Source organism: Macrobrachium rosenbergii, chromosome 6, assembly GCF_040412425.1.
Source record: "Macrobrachium rosenbergii isolate ZJJX-2024 chromosome 6, ASM4041242v1, whole genome shotgun sequence".
Lineage (NCBI taxonomy): Eukaryota > Metazoa > Arthropoda > Malacostraca > Decapoda > Palaemonidae > Macrobrachium > Macrobrachium rosenbergii.
In genome coordinates this window covers 50,474,012-50,489,011 of record NC_089746.1, presented here as the reverse complement: position 1 = coordinate 50,489,011, position 15,000 = coordinate 50,474,012, and the positions used below count along the sequence as shown (strand labels likewise).

At 36.7% G+C, this 15,000-nt stretch overlaps 1 protein-coding gene across 1 annotated transcript in view; it reads left to right on the top strand.

The window, feature by feature from the left end:
* Positions 1–15,000, top strand: part of Nos (Nitric oxide synthase) — a 447,341-nt gene that overhangs the window by 419,680 nt on the left and 12,661 nt on the right. Inside the window, exons 14-24 of the mRNA XM_067105755.1 lie at positions 1,664–1,768; positions 2,959–3,000; positions 5,099–5,169; positions 6,496–6,531; positions 11,998–12,059; positions 12,131–12,236; positions 12,757–12,921; positions 13,217–13,226; positions 13,625–13,760; positions 14,032–14,110; positions 14,786–14,979. Coding sequence (XP_066961856.1) covers positions 1,664–1,768; positions 2,959–3,000; positions 5,099–5,169; positions 6,496–6,531; positions 11,998–12,059; positions 12,131–12,236; positions 12,757–12,921; positions 13,217–13,226; positions 13,625–13,760; positions 14,032–14,110; positions 14,786–14,979 — 1,006 coding nt within the window. The remainder of the gene's footprint in view (positions 1–1,663; positions 1,769–2,958; positions 3,001–5,098; positions 5,170–6,495; positions 6,532–11,997; positions 12,060–12,130; positions 12,237–12,756; positions 12,922–13,216; positions 13,227–13,624; positions 13,761–14,031; positions 14,111–14,785; positions 14,980–15,000) is intronic.

Genomic DNA, 15,000 nt, shown 5'->3' with positions numbered 1-15,000 from the left:
GAAGGGTTGGATTAAATTCTTTTGTTAGCAGCAGCGATGAAAGTCACTCACTGTTTTATTCGTGGGCTCATCGAGTCCCTGCACCGTTCGCAATAGCCGTGAGGACTGCTGCAAGTTCAAGGAACAACTTTTTAAGACCTTGCTCCTTATGCAGACTTGGAGCCGGGGCATTTTCACTACCCTCTGTCAGAGGGTAGTGAAAATAATTGCGTCACAGATGAGTACCTGATGGAAGGATTTACCGTAGAATATCACAGCCATCAACATTTGACCAATTGTTATCGAATTGCTTTTTGGAACTTCCACACAAAATAACTTTGGAATATTATTTGTAGAAAATAAACTTAATGATTATATCCTACTGCTACGACTTCAGGGGCATTGAAGGGATAAAGAAATGTATTTAGTGGTGATCAGATTTCTTGTCCTAGATTCGCTTTCTGAAGGTCATTCTGTTTTGTGACGCAATGCCAAGTTTAGAGGACTTTATTTTTAAAGGAATGCCTTTGTAATAACCGAAATTCTCTGTGTATATCAGTGTTAGTGATCTGTTCGTTTCAGTGTATTTTGTGTGTATAAAATCTAAGGCTGATTTCATTATCAGTTGTAGTGTATTTTAAGGGTTTATCCTTTTCAATGTATTTCTGACGTAAATTGGTGGAACTTAATCACATGCATTGTCAGGGGTAATGTATTCCAGTGGTTTATTCAGTTACAGGTATTTCAAGGATATATTATTCGTATTAAAATCAATGTCTTCCCAAAGTATATTTATGGACGGGTATATCAGATGTAAAGTATTGTAACCTCGTCGTATCAACACTAACTTTCCGCATTACCATAGTATATTCGTCTGCAGGTATTTCTGGCGCACCGTCTTCCAAGAATATCCAAATAACCACCCCTCCCCGCCCTCTCCACCCCTTCCCCACCCCCTGCCCCCACCTTCCATTTTTATTCCACTCATGGTGACGACACTACCGTTGCGATCCTTAATAGAGAATTGGATTTGCATTTGTCTGACTATAGTCTTAGGCGTCTCTGGAAGCCGAAATGGGGTGAAATGACATTTTAGAAACTCATTGCAAACGAATTTGAACTTGATGCTTTTTGCCGGTTCTGCATATCAGTGCGGGGAATAACGCTTATAGCCATTACTCTACAGTTTTAGTTTTCTGTAAAAGAAAGCCATTGAGATGGCTGTTTGTCTGTCCGTCCCCACTTTTTCTGTCCGCCCTCAGATCCTAAAGACTACTGAGGCTAGAGGGCTGCAAATTGGCATGTTGATCATCCACCCTCCAATCATCTAGCATACTAAATTGCAGCCCTCTGGCCTCAGTAATTTGATTTTATTTAAGGTTAAAGTTAACCCATAATCGTGCTTCTGGCATGCAACATAGGATAGGCCACCACCGGGCCGTGGTTAAAGTTTCATGGGCCGCGGCTCATACAGCATCATACCGAGACCACCGAAAGATGGATCTATTTTCGGTGGCCTTGATTATACGCTGTAGCGGCTGTGCAGAAAACTCGATTGCGCCGAAGATACTTCGGCACATTTTTCACTTGTTTGCTGTTAATGACTTCTTCACATCAAAATGCACCAGCTTCACTGGAAGTCGCTGTCTGAAATCACGGCTCACGCGATGTCAATGTTCCGCAGGTGTACTGCATGGCTGACTACGACCTCATTGACATCGAACACGAGGCTCTCGTGCTGGTGGTGACATCGACGTTCGGTAATGGGGATCCACCCGAAAATGGGGAGGTGAGGAATTAATGTTTTCTCTTCGTTCTTTCGTTCTTCTTTGTGTACAGTGCGTTCTCTCTCCTGTTGCTTGACACACTTTTATCACTGTAGGTAGAGAGAGGTAGATTGTAGTTAGTTCTCATTGGCCATCTGTTCATATGGAACAAATTCAATAAGCCACTGACTTGTAAACAAACTTCCCCAGCAAAGAATCTCCAACGTTGAGAAGAGTAAATAGAAACAAGCAAAGAAATCAAATAACGCATGGTATATTAAGAAAAAATAGTTATATTCATACATAGCATAAGAGGGTCGTGGGAAAGTTTAGATAGGTATGATAAATTTCAAGAATGAAATTGAGTTTCATTCTATTTCTGTTTTGCCTTTGCGAATGCTATTAACCGAGCAGCGTTTGTGAAAACTACAACGTTAATAAAATATTGATAAATATATATTGACTCGGAATCTTATATATCGAGAAATAAACAGCTGTTAAAATTTAACTTCAGATGAACACTGAAGCATTGCACGCAACAAAAACATTATACGCAAAGACTGCATGGAAAAAATCTAGAGGTAAATAAAAGGGTTAAAATACCGGATTTGTATTTCAAATTTAGTAAGATTTGAATGGCTAAAAAAATTTAGGCTGTCATTTTGTGTAAAAGAAAGATAAGATATAGAATTTACATCCTTGATTTAGTGAAATCTGGCAGGGCATAGGAAAGCTAGGCTTTCCTTTTTACAACTGTTTTATAAGCACTCTTGATATTAAATTGTTTTTCATATTCTTTATAGGTCTTAAAAAGTTCTGGCATTTTATTTTCGTTTTCTATATTCCTTATATATTTTGCTATTGCTGTACTCATTTGTTTTGTAAAGCCCTTTACATGCATGGTTCATAGAAACGTTTTTAATTACTTTCTTTTGATGATTAAAACTACTTTTTTGATGTATAGTTCATTTTGCACTGTTTAACATTTATTTGACTTCGCTTTTCTGCATAATTGTTTTACATTAGAATTTTGCATTCATTTACTACTACTAGTGCAGTTATTATTATTATTATTATTATTATTATTATTATTATTATTATTATTATTATTATTATTATTATTATTATTATTATTATTATTAATTTTTCTCCTTTATCTTCTATGCATGATATATGGCTGATCCCTGTTCCTATCATCTTTTGATTTCACCAGGACTTCTCGAGAAAAGTGTTCTACAAATTCAAATACAAGGAGGTACATTTCTTCTCATTTATTATTCTTTTTCTTGTCTGGGCTTTTGATAAGGTTTGAAAGCTGTATTCAGGCAGCGCTTCTTGATATAATTAGTTACATGCAGGTAGCTTCGGATGTGTACTGCTTCTTTGGTACGTGAAGAAGCTTTTGGTGCGCTATATGTATATTATATATAGATGTATATATATGTATATATATAAATATATGTATGTATTTATATATATATACATACATACACACTACATACACACACATATATGTATATATATGTATATATATGTGTATATATATAATATATATATATATATTATATATATATATATATACTGTGTATATGAAAATGGGAAGTGTGTAAAATCGCCGGAGAAAAGCAGAAAAAAAATGAAAAACTCACTATATGATGAATTGCGCAGCACTCCATTAAGGTGTATTAAGGTGTTCAGGATAATTGTCGTTAATACACCAATGAATCTGGTGTCGTCGCATCTTAACAGACAGTTATCCTTTTCTATTCGGCTTTGACTTTAAATGATTGACTGATTTAATACAGTAAATTGGCGTTGCAACAACAATGGTCAGCTTGATGCTTCGAACACCTTCCAAGTAAGGTTTCTTTTCTTCATTCACGGGCGTATTTTCTCGTTGTACTATTTACTAGGATCTCTCTCTCTCTCTCTCTCTCTCTCTCTCTCTCTCTCTCTCTCTCTCTTCCAAGCTTGATGCCCCATGACGTCAGCTGAACTAATCCTGGAAAAGCTGAAGGACATTAGTCATTTCTGAGAAGTACGAGTATGGTAGTATACTTTGTGCGCATGAGTGGAGTTACAGCTTTAATGCTGAAAATTAAGCTTTCACTGAGATACAGAATATCTCAGAAGAGTTTGCAGCTCTCTAAGCAGTTCAGAATATTTATGAAGAGATTTTAAGCTTTCACTGCACTGTAAAATATTTGTGAAAAGATTTAAGCTTCCACTGCAATCTAGAATCTCAAAAAAGAGTTCTTAAGCTTTCCCTGTGATTCTGCATTTTTAATAACGGCTTTTTTAAGTTTTCACTGCCATGCAAAGTATTTCACTAGAGCTTGCAGCTTTCTAAGCTGTCCAGAATATCGAAGGAGAGATTTTAAGCTTTCACTGCACCGTAAAATATCTAAGGAAATATTTAAGCTCTCACTGCTTTGTTTCAGTATCAGGGAAGAGATTTTTTAAAGCTTTCTTTGCGATTCCGTATATTTAAGAACGGCTTTTTTAAGCTTTCATTCCACTGCAAGATATTCAAGAACTGGATTGTAGATTGTTTTTGAAGATTAACCTAAAATGAGTTTCCTGGTGAAAGACAAGAAGTCACGTTCTTTGCAAAAAGGACTATGGTAGGTAAGAATAAGTTTACGCTTTTTTCTCTCTCTCTCTTGGACTGGCAGAAGCATATTTGGGAAGTGAGTAAAGGACTACTTTAACTGAATGTTCTTTTCCTGTGCGATAAGGTCATTTTAATAATCAGATCTGGAAATGTGATTTTTGTTGCTTTTGTTTCATCCTGAAAATTGAATCACTTCCAAACCTTTTGAGCATATTGTTTTGTTCACGTTATAGATATTCAGTATTACAACGGTTGACCCCCGCCTATTCGCGGTTCAGGATAAGTGGATTCGCCTATTCGCTGTTTTATCTTTGGAAATACTGTATATTACACATTGTTCACGGAAGATTCGCCTATTCACTGCATTTTTCATAGAGAAATATTCACAAATTTCTGTATTTTCATATCATTTTCGTGACTAAATACACTTTTTTTTTGTAAAACTATCAAAATATTCAGGTATAAGCATTTTTAGGGTTTTTTTGAACTATAAAATAGTCAGTTAGGAGCATTTTTAGAAGGGTTTTAAGTATTCACGGATTTTAGCTACTCGTGGGGTTAGTGGTACGCATCTCCCGCGAATACCGGGGGTCAACTGTATTAGTTTTTGGTCCTTAAAACTGAAGAATTAAAAATTCAAGAAAACCAGTCCTTTTAATTCTTATTTATGTTGTTTATTTATGTTATTGTGCTTTATGGGTAAACAGTATCCAGTTATTAAAACATCCGAAATTTCCAGGACTTTGCCAAGAACCTGTATGCCATGAAGGTGAGCGGAACAGCGGCGGATATTGATGACGTCACCAGCAGGTGGGACACTTTCTTGATCTCTGTAAAAAAAAAATCTTTCTTCTATTGGCTTATAAAAAAATAAAAATTCCTTCTTTTATTTTATAAAATTGGTTTTGCTTTACATGGGACTGTTTACTTGCTTTCATTTCTCAAGTACGGTTTTTTTAAACAAAAATTCTTTACAGATTTCAATAAACATGTGTTTGTTATGTCAGCTTCAGTGTTAGGCTAATTGGCTGCATCAGTAAATCAGAGGTATAATTTCAGTGAAAGTAAATTTTCTGAATCAGTGTGTATTATGTTTTGTAATTATGAGTGTATTTAACACAAAGCGTATTCCTTGAAACACGGCCTTGAAGTGCATAAGTGGGATGAATAACTTACAAAGTTGTTAAATACATTAATATTACAAATGTAGAAATAATACAATGAACGTGATTGTATGTCTTGTATAAAATATGATTGAAGCATTTACTACTATACTGCAATTCATTCTAAAATATCTTTTGCTCTTCCGCTTATGTATTCGTTATGTTTTTAATCATTTTCTCTTGTGGTCTATGAATTGCAAGGTCTGTCTCTGCAGCACATTTTAAATCCTTCCTTTAAACCTCTACAGAACTGTACATCTGTCAGAATTAGATTTATTGTACATTAAAAATACGTATCTGTTTTATGTTACTTGGTTGGGGGCTCCGCCCAGAATTCTGTTTGTAATACGTCATTGTTTAAAACTTAAAGAAAAGTAGTATGATAAATTCTGATAGCAGGATTTATGTGATGATACATTTAATGAATAAAACAAATGTGGGATGCCTTGCTCATATCTTGTCATGCTCTGGTTATCTGGATTGCATTAGTGTCTCGTAAGTGTTTAGATATTCCACTCTTATGGCCTCAGTCAAAAATTAATGTTTTGCAACTTGGCACAGTGTTGCCAGCATCGTCATCCATCATTTTCATGGCGTCCTTGAAACGAACTAAGTCTCTTGCCTAAGTCTTCTCTTGCCCTCAGTGGAATGAACTGTTAGCATATGTTCTGTAACATTATTTTTGTTCTTTTATGCACTTGAGTATCTCTGCCGCATCCCATTTTCAATGTCAACAAAGCATAGGCTTAGCAGCAATTGATACTGAGACGGTGACTGTGATGGAGTCGCTCCAGTCTTCAGGGAATGAACAGAGGGGGCGATTAGCATGTTACTCTGGCTTTTTATATAGATTGATTTTACAGAGCCGTGGCAGTGACCCCAGGTCACTCCTTTCAGTCTGTGGTCATTTGTATGTCAGTGCTTACTTTCATAGCCATTTTCATTGTGTGCTTTTGCTTGTCTCCTGCAATAGTGCGTCCTATTGGCAAGACTACTCAGCACAAAAAAGGTGAGTCTTCCTTTTATTGAACATAGGCTTTTTTCGTAATTTCTGTAATTCCTCCGATCCTTCTATTTTCCCCCCATACCTCTCCTAACCGTTTGTTTGATCCTCATAGCTTGACGCTCCATAATATTATGTTTAAAGTACTAAACCTATCAGTAATGATAAACGCTACATATCGCTTGTAAGATAAACAAACTTCCACGACTTATTACACAACAGTATGACTTCATTTCCCATTTTTACAACAAAGTATGCATTACAGTCAGTCGACTTTCATTCTGGAATTTTTCAAAGTACTGGACGTGATTTTCCATATCACGGATATTTGGAACTAATTTGTAAGTAAAAAGTGAAGTTTTGTCCCACATAATTTACCATTCACTTGAAAATGTCAAGAAGCGAATATTTTATTTGTTTATAAAAAGAAAGTTTAATTAAGTGGTTTTAAATTTCTTTTTACCTAGAGTTTCCTTTACAACTTAAAGACCTCCAAATCAAACCACTCATCTCCACCTTTTAATTTTGAATCCCTTGAACATTAGGACTTCAAACTGAGACCCTGAAACACCCTAAGGACTTCGACTTAGTTGCGTCATCCTACTCCCTTTTATTCATCCTTTTAACCCTTTTACGCCCAACTTGGCCTCATTGAGTCACTTTTCTCTCCTCATCTTTGGACTTTGCATGGAAACCGCAAAGACCTCAAGTTAACTATGGTTTTCCCCCTTTATTAGTTTTTCATTCAGCTTGAACTAGATGACTTCCAGATTTCCAACGACTTAACAGCAGCCTCATCCATTGGTTAGATCTTCACTTTTTGAATCACTGTAGGCAGCATGAGGACTTTAAACTAGGTCTTAGCCTCAGCTTTTCATATAAAGTAGGAATTTCACAATCTTCGTATGACTTTCAGATAGTCTCTTTTTCATTTTAACTTCCAGTAAGCAGTGTATTTCAAAATAGGGCCTCTCTAAGCAGTCTATTTCAAAATAGGGCCCCCTCCCGCTATGTGGCTTTTCCTTGACGGTCCCCAAACATAACCTCTTCTCTGCAGCTTCCCCCTGCATATGAGGACTTTCAACTTTCCCCTCCACAAATAATTTGTGAATTCCCATGAATGGCTTAATTATGGGCTTAATTACTTCGAATTAACCCTTGGTGGCTACCATTTTTTCTACTTCCCATTAACTAAGAACTTTAATCATCCATAGAGCTTTTTTTTATTTTCTTCTTCCTGTGAAACAAAAGAATTTGTTTCCTTCTGAATATTCTCGTTAGTTACATAAGCCTTTATGTAACTAACCTAAAACTACCACTCTTTGTTTATATTTCCTTCTTTGGCTTTTTCCTTTTGACTCCTAACGAACTTCCTATCTTCTTTTGTCCGTCCCTGACGATTTCCCTTTTTCTTTTGTTTGGTCCTTTCGACTTCCTATCTTCTTTTTCCGTCCCTGACGATTTCCACTTTTCTTTTGTCTTGTCCTTTCGACTTCCTATCATTTCTTGTCCGACTCTGACGACTTCCCATCATCTTTTGTCCGGCCCTTTCGACTTCCTATCTTCTTTTTTCCGTCCCTTACGATTTCCCATCATCTTTTGTCCGTCCATTATGACTTTCCATCTTTCGTCGGGCCCTTTCGACTTTCCATCTTCTTTTTTTCTGTCCCTTACGATTTCCCATCATTTGTCCGTCCTTTTCGACTTCACATCTCTCTGTACCCTTAGGCTTTGCCATCTTCCTCTGTCTGAACATTAGGACTTTCCATCGCCTTCTGCCCATCCCTCACGACTTCCCATCGTCCTCTGTCCATCCTTTACGACTTTTCATCGTCTTATGTCCCTTACCACTTCCCATCAGCTGCGCATAGGCTATGAAATTGTCCGCATTTTTTTACTTCAATACTTCTTTTTGAAACTCCACCTGACAGCCAAAGGACTCCAAACAACATTCCAGTGCCATTGAGTGACTTAGGGACTTTGAACTCTCCCCACCCCACTTTCCCTTCCCTTCCCCCTCCCTACGACTCCCCCGTAAACGGCACCATAAGAACTTCAGCTCCCTTAACTTCGTAGTTAATTCTGCCATGGACAGCATAATTGTGATCTCCCATGTAGTTCAACTCCTAATTTCCAAGTTAATTATTACCCTTATAAACAATATAATGATTGTTCCCTTAAGAACTTTAACTTTATTTAGAAACTTAACTACTCTAATTTCCTAGATAACTACCCCCGCTCCCCGACCATGAACAACATAAATATGACGACCATAAGTGCTTCATAACTGCCTCAGTTCCCCAAAAGGAACTTTTTCAACTTCCCCATCTTCCTAGTCAATCCCTCCATCGCCCACCCCCAACGAACAACACAGTTGTGACTCCCCCACGAAGGGAGTTATAAGAACGTCAACTCCCCCATCTTCCCAGTCAACTCCCTTCCCCCCCCATCAACAACATAATTGTGACTCCACGAAGGGCATTATAAGAAAGCCAACTCCCCCCATCTTCCTAGTCAATTCGCCCCAACCCCCACCCCTACTCCCAAAGAACAACGTGATATTGACTTCCCCCACGAACGTCAGTTTAAGAACTTCAACTCCCCAAACTCCCCCTGATAATTCCTCAATGAACAACTAAGGACTTGGAAAGGTGCACAGTACAGTACAGTGTGTCCTTCACAATGGTAACAAACTACTTAACAGTAGATATTAGAGAACGTAAAGAGTGGATATGTGTGCATCATGTTGTATTTGTCTTAAGCATGCTACGGAATGCAACGAAGGAATTGATGTTAATTATTAATGTGGTTGGATATCCTTAGTTGTATGGCTTACATGCTTTCTCGTAGACTAGTCAGATCCGGGCTGTACTTAGGTATGCTTGTAAGAACCAGTGGTTCTGAACTGTAACTTACCTTAAAGTTGTATATAAATGATAAATTACATGTGTATTAACTAAAAGGCGATTTAAGAACCTTGAGGTTATTCAACACTAAGAGAGCCACATGTATTTTACTCTGTACAGAAGCGACCTGTGTGATTTCATTCAAGATATTGGTGCCGTTTAGGTCTTTACCAGCCATAAGGTATAAGTTTGGTTAAAGCTTAAATCTTATTGCTTTCAAGAAAGTAACTACGTTCGTCAAGAAAGCCACTGGACAGAAAATAATGCCATATTGGATTTGTTTCGTGATCAATTAGTAATGAATGTAAGAGCTAACCTTGGTTTTCAGATGCAAGAATAAGGAAATTGTAAAACTTTACCTCCAAAACTAGGTCTAATCCTTAACATTCCCCATTACATGACGAACAAGAAGCGTAAAAGTATGGCGTACAAAGGAGTAAAACAGATTCCCAAAAGTATAGATTATCCAAAAATATTGTACTTAGGGGTTTTAAAGTAGAGCGCTGATAGTTTAGGAATCTTGAAGGTTTTTTTTTTCGCAGTAATATGATCACAAAATCTGAAATGACCCAAATTGTCACCCTGTCACATAAAGCCTTATAAAATCTGGAAAGTGTCATACTTGACATTAATTGAAGACTTTTTTTTATTTTTTAAGCCAGCATTCCTCCTTTACGGGTGTTTTCAAGAGACATATTGTACACTGTAAATTGAGTAATTCAGTCATGCTTTCCAGGTGAAGAAAAAGGTATTGTCTTTACTCTTTTCATTATTCGGTTTCTTGATAATGTTGCTCTCACATAATGTTATTTTGTTCACTAACTAAGAATTTCAACGGGCAAAATGCCAGGAATGTCAAATCAGTACCAAGCTTCCAGTTAATGAAACATCACAAAAGGAAGTACCTTTTGGAATTAATAAAAAAATAAAGGTTGGTCAATCACATTCTTTTTCTATCTCGTAACAGTTGTTGCATGAAGTTATTTCCCTTTCGTAAATATAGATTGGTTGATTTATTGCGAGATGTCTGGCGTTACAACCACGAATCTAGAAATATTGAAAGGTTATTTCAGTCACATTTTACGTGGAAAAGTTTTAGTGAAGAGCGTACTAAGAAAGAGAGAATGAGAGAAATTGTCTGAAACCCACACAGGAATAACTTTTGCTTAAGCTTCATAAAACAAGAGTCGCATTGAAGTTTGGAGTTGTAGTTAGCATGCCATAAAGTATGTCTGTTTACTATGAATAACGTTGTATTCCATTGTTGAACATATTCACACCAGTGGCTTGTCCTAACCTTATAAAAATTAGTAGTTTACTTCACGTCCTTGTCTCCTTTTTGAATTGTAAATAACCATAAGTATAAAATAAGCTCAGTTATTTTCGGGATTCTCTTTCAGGTTTTAACATTTTTAAAACAACAAACGTATTTTTTTTGTATTTTATGTGATATTTTCTTCAGATAAGCATAAAGAGTTCTATCATGATTCCTGTGTTTTAAGTTAAGGCGTAGGCCACTTCCAGCTGAATGTGATTTCAGGAAATTTTCTTGATAAAGTACAGTTTGCTGTTTCGTTAATTTATAACCAGAATATTTGGTTGTTGTACCTTATATCGTGTCAGTGGCCAATATCCTAGAGTATGATTAAGCCTCTGTAGCAGGGATTCCTAACCTGGCACGTAGAAAGGTCAAAGTTCAGTTTCATTTCTTCTTGATGTCATTGACTGTAAAATAAACTTAGTACAATTTGAAATATTTGATTAAATTTTAATGCCATTTTATAAATATACACTATTTAGTGTCAGGTTAATGGGAATACTGGTTTATCATCTGATAACTCCAAGAGTACTCAGGTGAGGGCCCACTTGATAGAAAGGTTGAGAGCCCCTGGTCTAAAATATGAAGAAATCTAATCTCTCTCTAGCTGTACTCAAATGTCTGTTGTTTCATGAATGTCAGCATTTTACATTTACTGCATTGAGACGTTTTGTATGTATATCAATAGCTGATTCTCTTTATCTAATCTATAAATACAGAAAGAATTTCAGTATCCAAAAGCTGATGGGTTTTTACAATTATTATTATTATTATTAGAAAATATTAAACAGAAAGTAAGATCCGGACCTGTTTCATCTATTAAGATCAAACAAGTTCAGGCCATTTTCCTTAGATTTAAAAGTCACGAGTTCATGTGAGTCATGTACATGCGTGTACACACACACACACACACATCTATATATATATATATATATATATATATATATATATATATATATATATATATATATATATATATATATATATATATATATATATATATATATATATATATATATATATATACACATATATCTATATATATATATATATATATACACACAATTACATGTTAAGCCCTTGACTTCAGCATTTTTTTTTCACACATTTCTCATACGTTTTTCACTAAAAGCCTTGAATCCTGATGGGGTATAATTGAAGAAACCCATTTCCTTTCATGGTGTGTTTCGAACCTAAGCAAAATAGAGTGAGGCATCCCTTTTCTGACATCTTTTTGTACATCCACAGCATGCATCGAAGCCTCTCCTTCATGAGAATGAACAGCTTGACAGAAGGGGGAGGAGGAGGAGGTGGAGGAGGGGGAGGAGGAGGTGGAGGAGGGGGGGAGGAGGAGGAGGAGGAGGCGGAGGAGGAGCCCAAGGTTCTTCTACGCCACAGGAAAATGGATTAGCAGCTTCTGCAATTCGAGGGTCGGTCACATCTGACATCATGTCGGAAGATAACTTTGGCCCACTTAATAACGTCAGGTTAGTCAGATTGGTTGTATATTATTATTGTAATAAAATAAAAGCAGATAAATCTCGGAAGTGTTACCTTAACTTTAGGAGATTTGAGGTTAAGGAATGTGCGTGATAAAAAGGAAAGAAGTTCTGCAAACGTAGCTTTATGGGGCTCCCCACAAATGAAAATTTTATTTATTGGAAAAATAGTTGTAATTGTCTACAGTCCAACTTAACCTCGGGTATCCTTTATAAACTTCATAATGTTGCCATTTACCTAAAAGTAACGAGCATTGTTGAATTGTCGTGAAATTTATAGGTGTTTTTAGTACTTTGATGTTAGCAGTGATTAAGAGTAGATTCTGAATATCTTCAGACAAGGAGATACTCAGATTTATAATTGTAAATCTCGGATGTAAATGGTTATTCAGAATCTTAAATTTGTAAGGAAGGCTCAGGAGGAACAGCCAACTTTCCCTAGTGCCACTAAATATATTTGAATTACTCCAGTTCCATACACATGCTAACACCTTGTACTTTTCTCCAGGTTTGCAGTTTTCGCATTAGGCTCAAGCGCTTACCCCAATTTTTGTGCTTTTGGGAAATACGTGGACAACCTGTTGGCTGAACTCGGAGGAGAGCGGCTCATGAAACTCACTTGTGGTGATGAGCTGGCTGGCCAAGAACAGGCCTTCAAGCAGTGGGCTGGGATGTCTTCAAGGTAACAGCAGGTTTTAGATGTTTTGGAACGTGGTAACAAAATTTTCATTGGAATTCCTTTGTTGTCAGTGTTGATACTCTGTTTAAAAATCATCATCCTGACTCAGTTTGGTAACATTTTGTTGGTCAGATATGAGCATTTATTGGTAAATATCACTGCTATTGTTCGTAGTATCGATTCAAAAATGTAGTCTTAATAAAATGTGTTCAAAATAGCGAAATAACAATACAGTAAATTTCAGAAAACATTGCACATACAAGCGGCCATTATATACCTCATCTCTGAGCGTGTTCTCTGTGTGTGAAATAAAGAAAATAGGAAAAGGATGAAAGTCAATTCTTTAGTGATGAGAGGAACTCAGGTGGGGATGATTCATCCCGGTGGCACGATTGTTTTATTCGACCTTTTAAAAGTTGAAGGATAAAAGAATCAAGGAAATGCAAGAATGCCAGATTTCCACATTTCATAGAAGAATGGTATTAAGGACTGATCAAACAGTTGACATTCGATTTTGTCATATCTAAACTGTATCTAAGCCTGCCAAGTCTGAGGTGAACATTGAGTTCAAGGGAATAGTTGTGGCAGACGGTCAAGGGTACATGGGTGATGGACAAGGCAGCAGTAGAGTTAATCATCATATTCTGATGTGATTGCAAGTGTTTGGAATCAAAGGACATTAAAATTTCATTTCCAGGTTGGATGTGAGACGTTCTGTCTGGACGATGATGTTGCAATGAAAGAGGCCACAGCTGCTCTCAAGACAGAAGCATCAGCCACAGCGGACAAGATTAAATTGTCGCCTTGTTCCAAAATGGATGACATCGCGTTAGGTAATCAAGACCAGTTTTTAAAATTTTTTTTCTGATGTAATAATGAAGTGTATCATCAGTTTCTGCAGTGCAGGGAAGTTGAAAATAAATGTAAGAAAATGCATTTTATTATGTTAAAGAATACATAGTTTATTTTCTTTCTTAATCGTTTGTTCATTCAATCGCATATATATATATGTGTGTGTGTGGTTACGTGTGCGTGTGTCTGTTTACGCAAATGTCATGTTTATACATATAAGGCCTTTCTTGACAATCGTTCATGTTTTTCCAGGTTTATCACGAACACACGGGAAGAGGGTTCGGTCATGTCAAGTTATGGTCTCGAGAAACCTTCATGGAGAAAATGCCAGGTAAATATTGAGCTGCTTTTCTGTATAATTTTTTTCAGTCAAACCAAGGATCCCTGTTTTCATCTGATTACATTCTTCTTTGCAGATAGAAACATCTGACGTCTAGGAATCTTGAAACCTATCCTCCTTAGTATGCCAGAGCATTACGTGACTGGTTTTTTAAGGAATCTGGGTGTTTGTGGTTTACTGTGTGAGGTCCAGATTTTGTTTAGTTGTAGTTTCAGTGAAACATTTTTGTAAGTGATGATTTCACTTGGGGTCAGTTCCAAACGGCTTACTGCTACTTGTTTTTGGGAAATTACATTATTCTTATGCAGACCAGTAAGGTAGTATCGTGCATATGATTTTTCTAAGTATTTGGCCCATAGATGATCCCATTTGTAATTTTCAATAACGTTATGCAATCTGCAGGAGCATAAGATGATAAATGATCTTATGATGGCAAAATAGACCAGTTTTTTCAGTATTTTCGTACATGAAAGCTCACTACCTGTAGAGTATGAAGGTTGAGCATACTTCAATCCTTAAGATATTTAAGACTCAGAATTTTATCTGTCTCCACTACCCTACTGAATATGTTTGGAATTCTTAGAAATATCTTTGTGTTAGTGGAGATTTTGTGTGCAAATCAGTCTTGAATAAGATGGCAGTTAAATCTCTCATTCCTACAACCAGCAGGTGGACGCAGCAAGTCATATTGAGTACCGAGGGAATAAACGACCTAAGTTACAGCCCTGGAGACCACGTGGCCATCTTGCCTGCCAATCGGCGCCAGCTGGTCGATGCCGTCTTGGCAAGACTGGAAAACTGTCCGAATCCTGATGAGCCAGTCCAGGTCCTTTTACAGAAGGAAGTGCATTCACTCAATGGTAATTACTGTATTATTATTA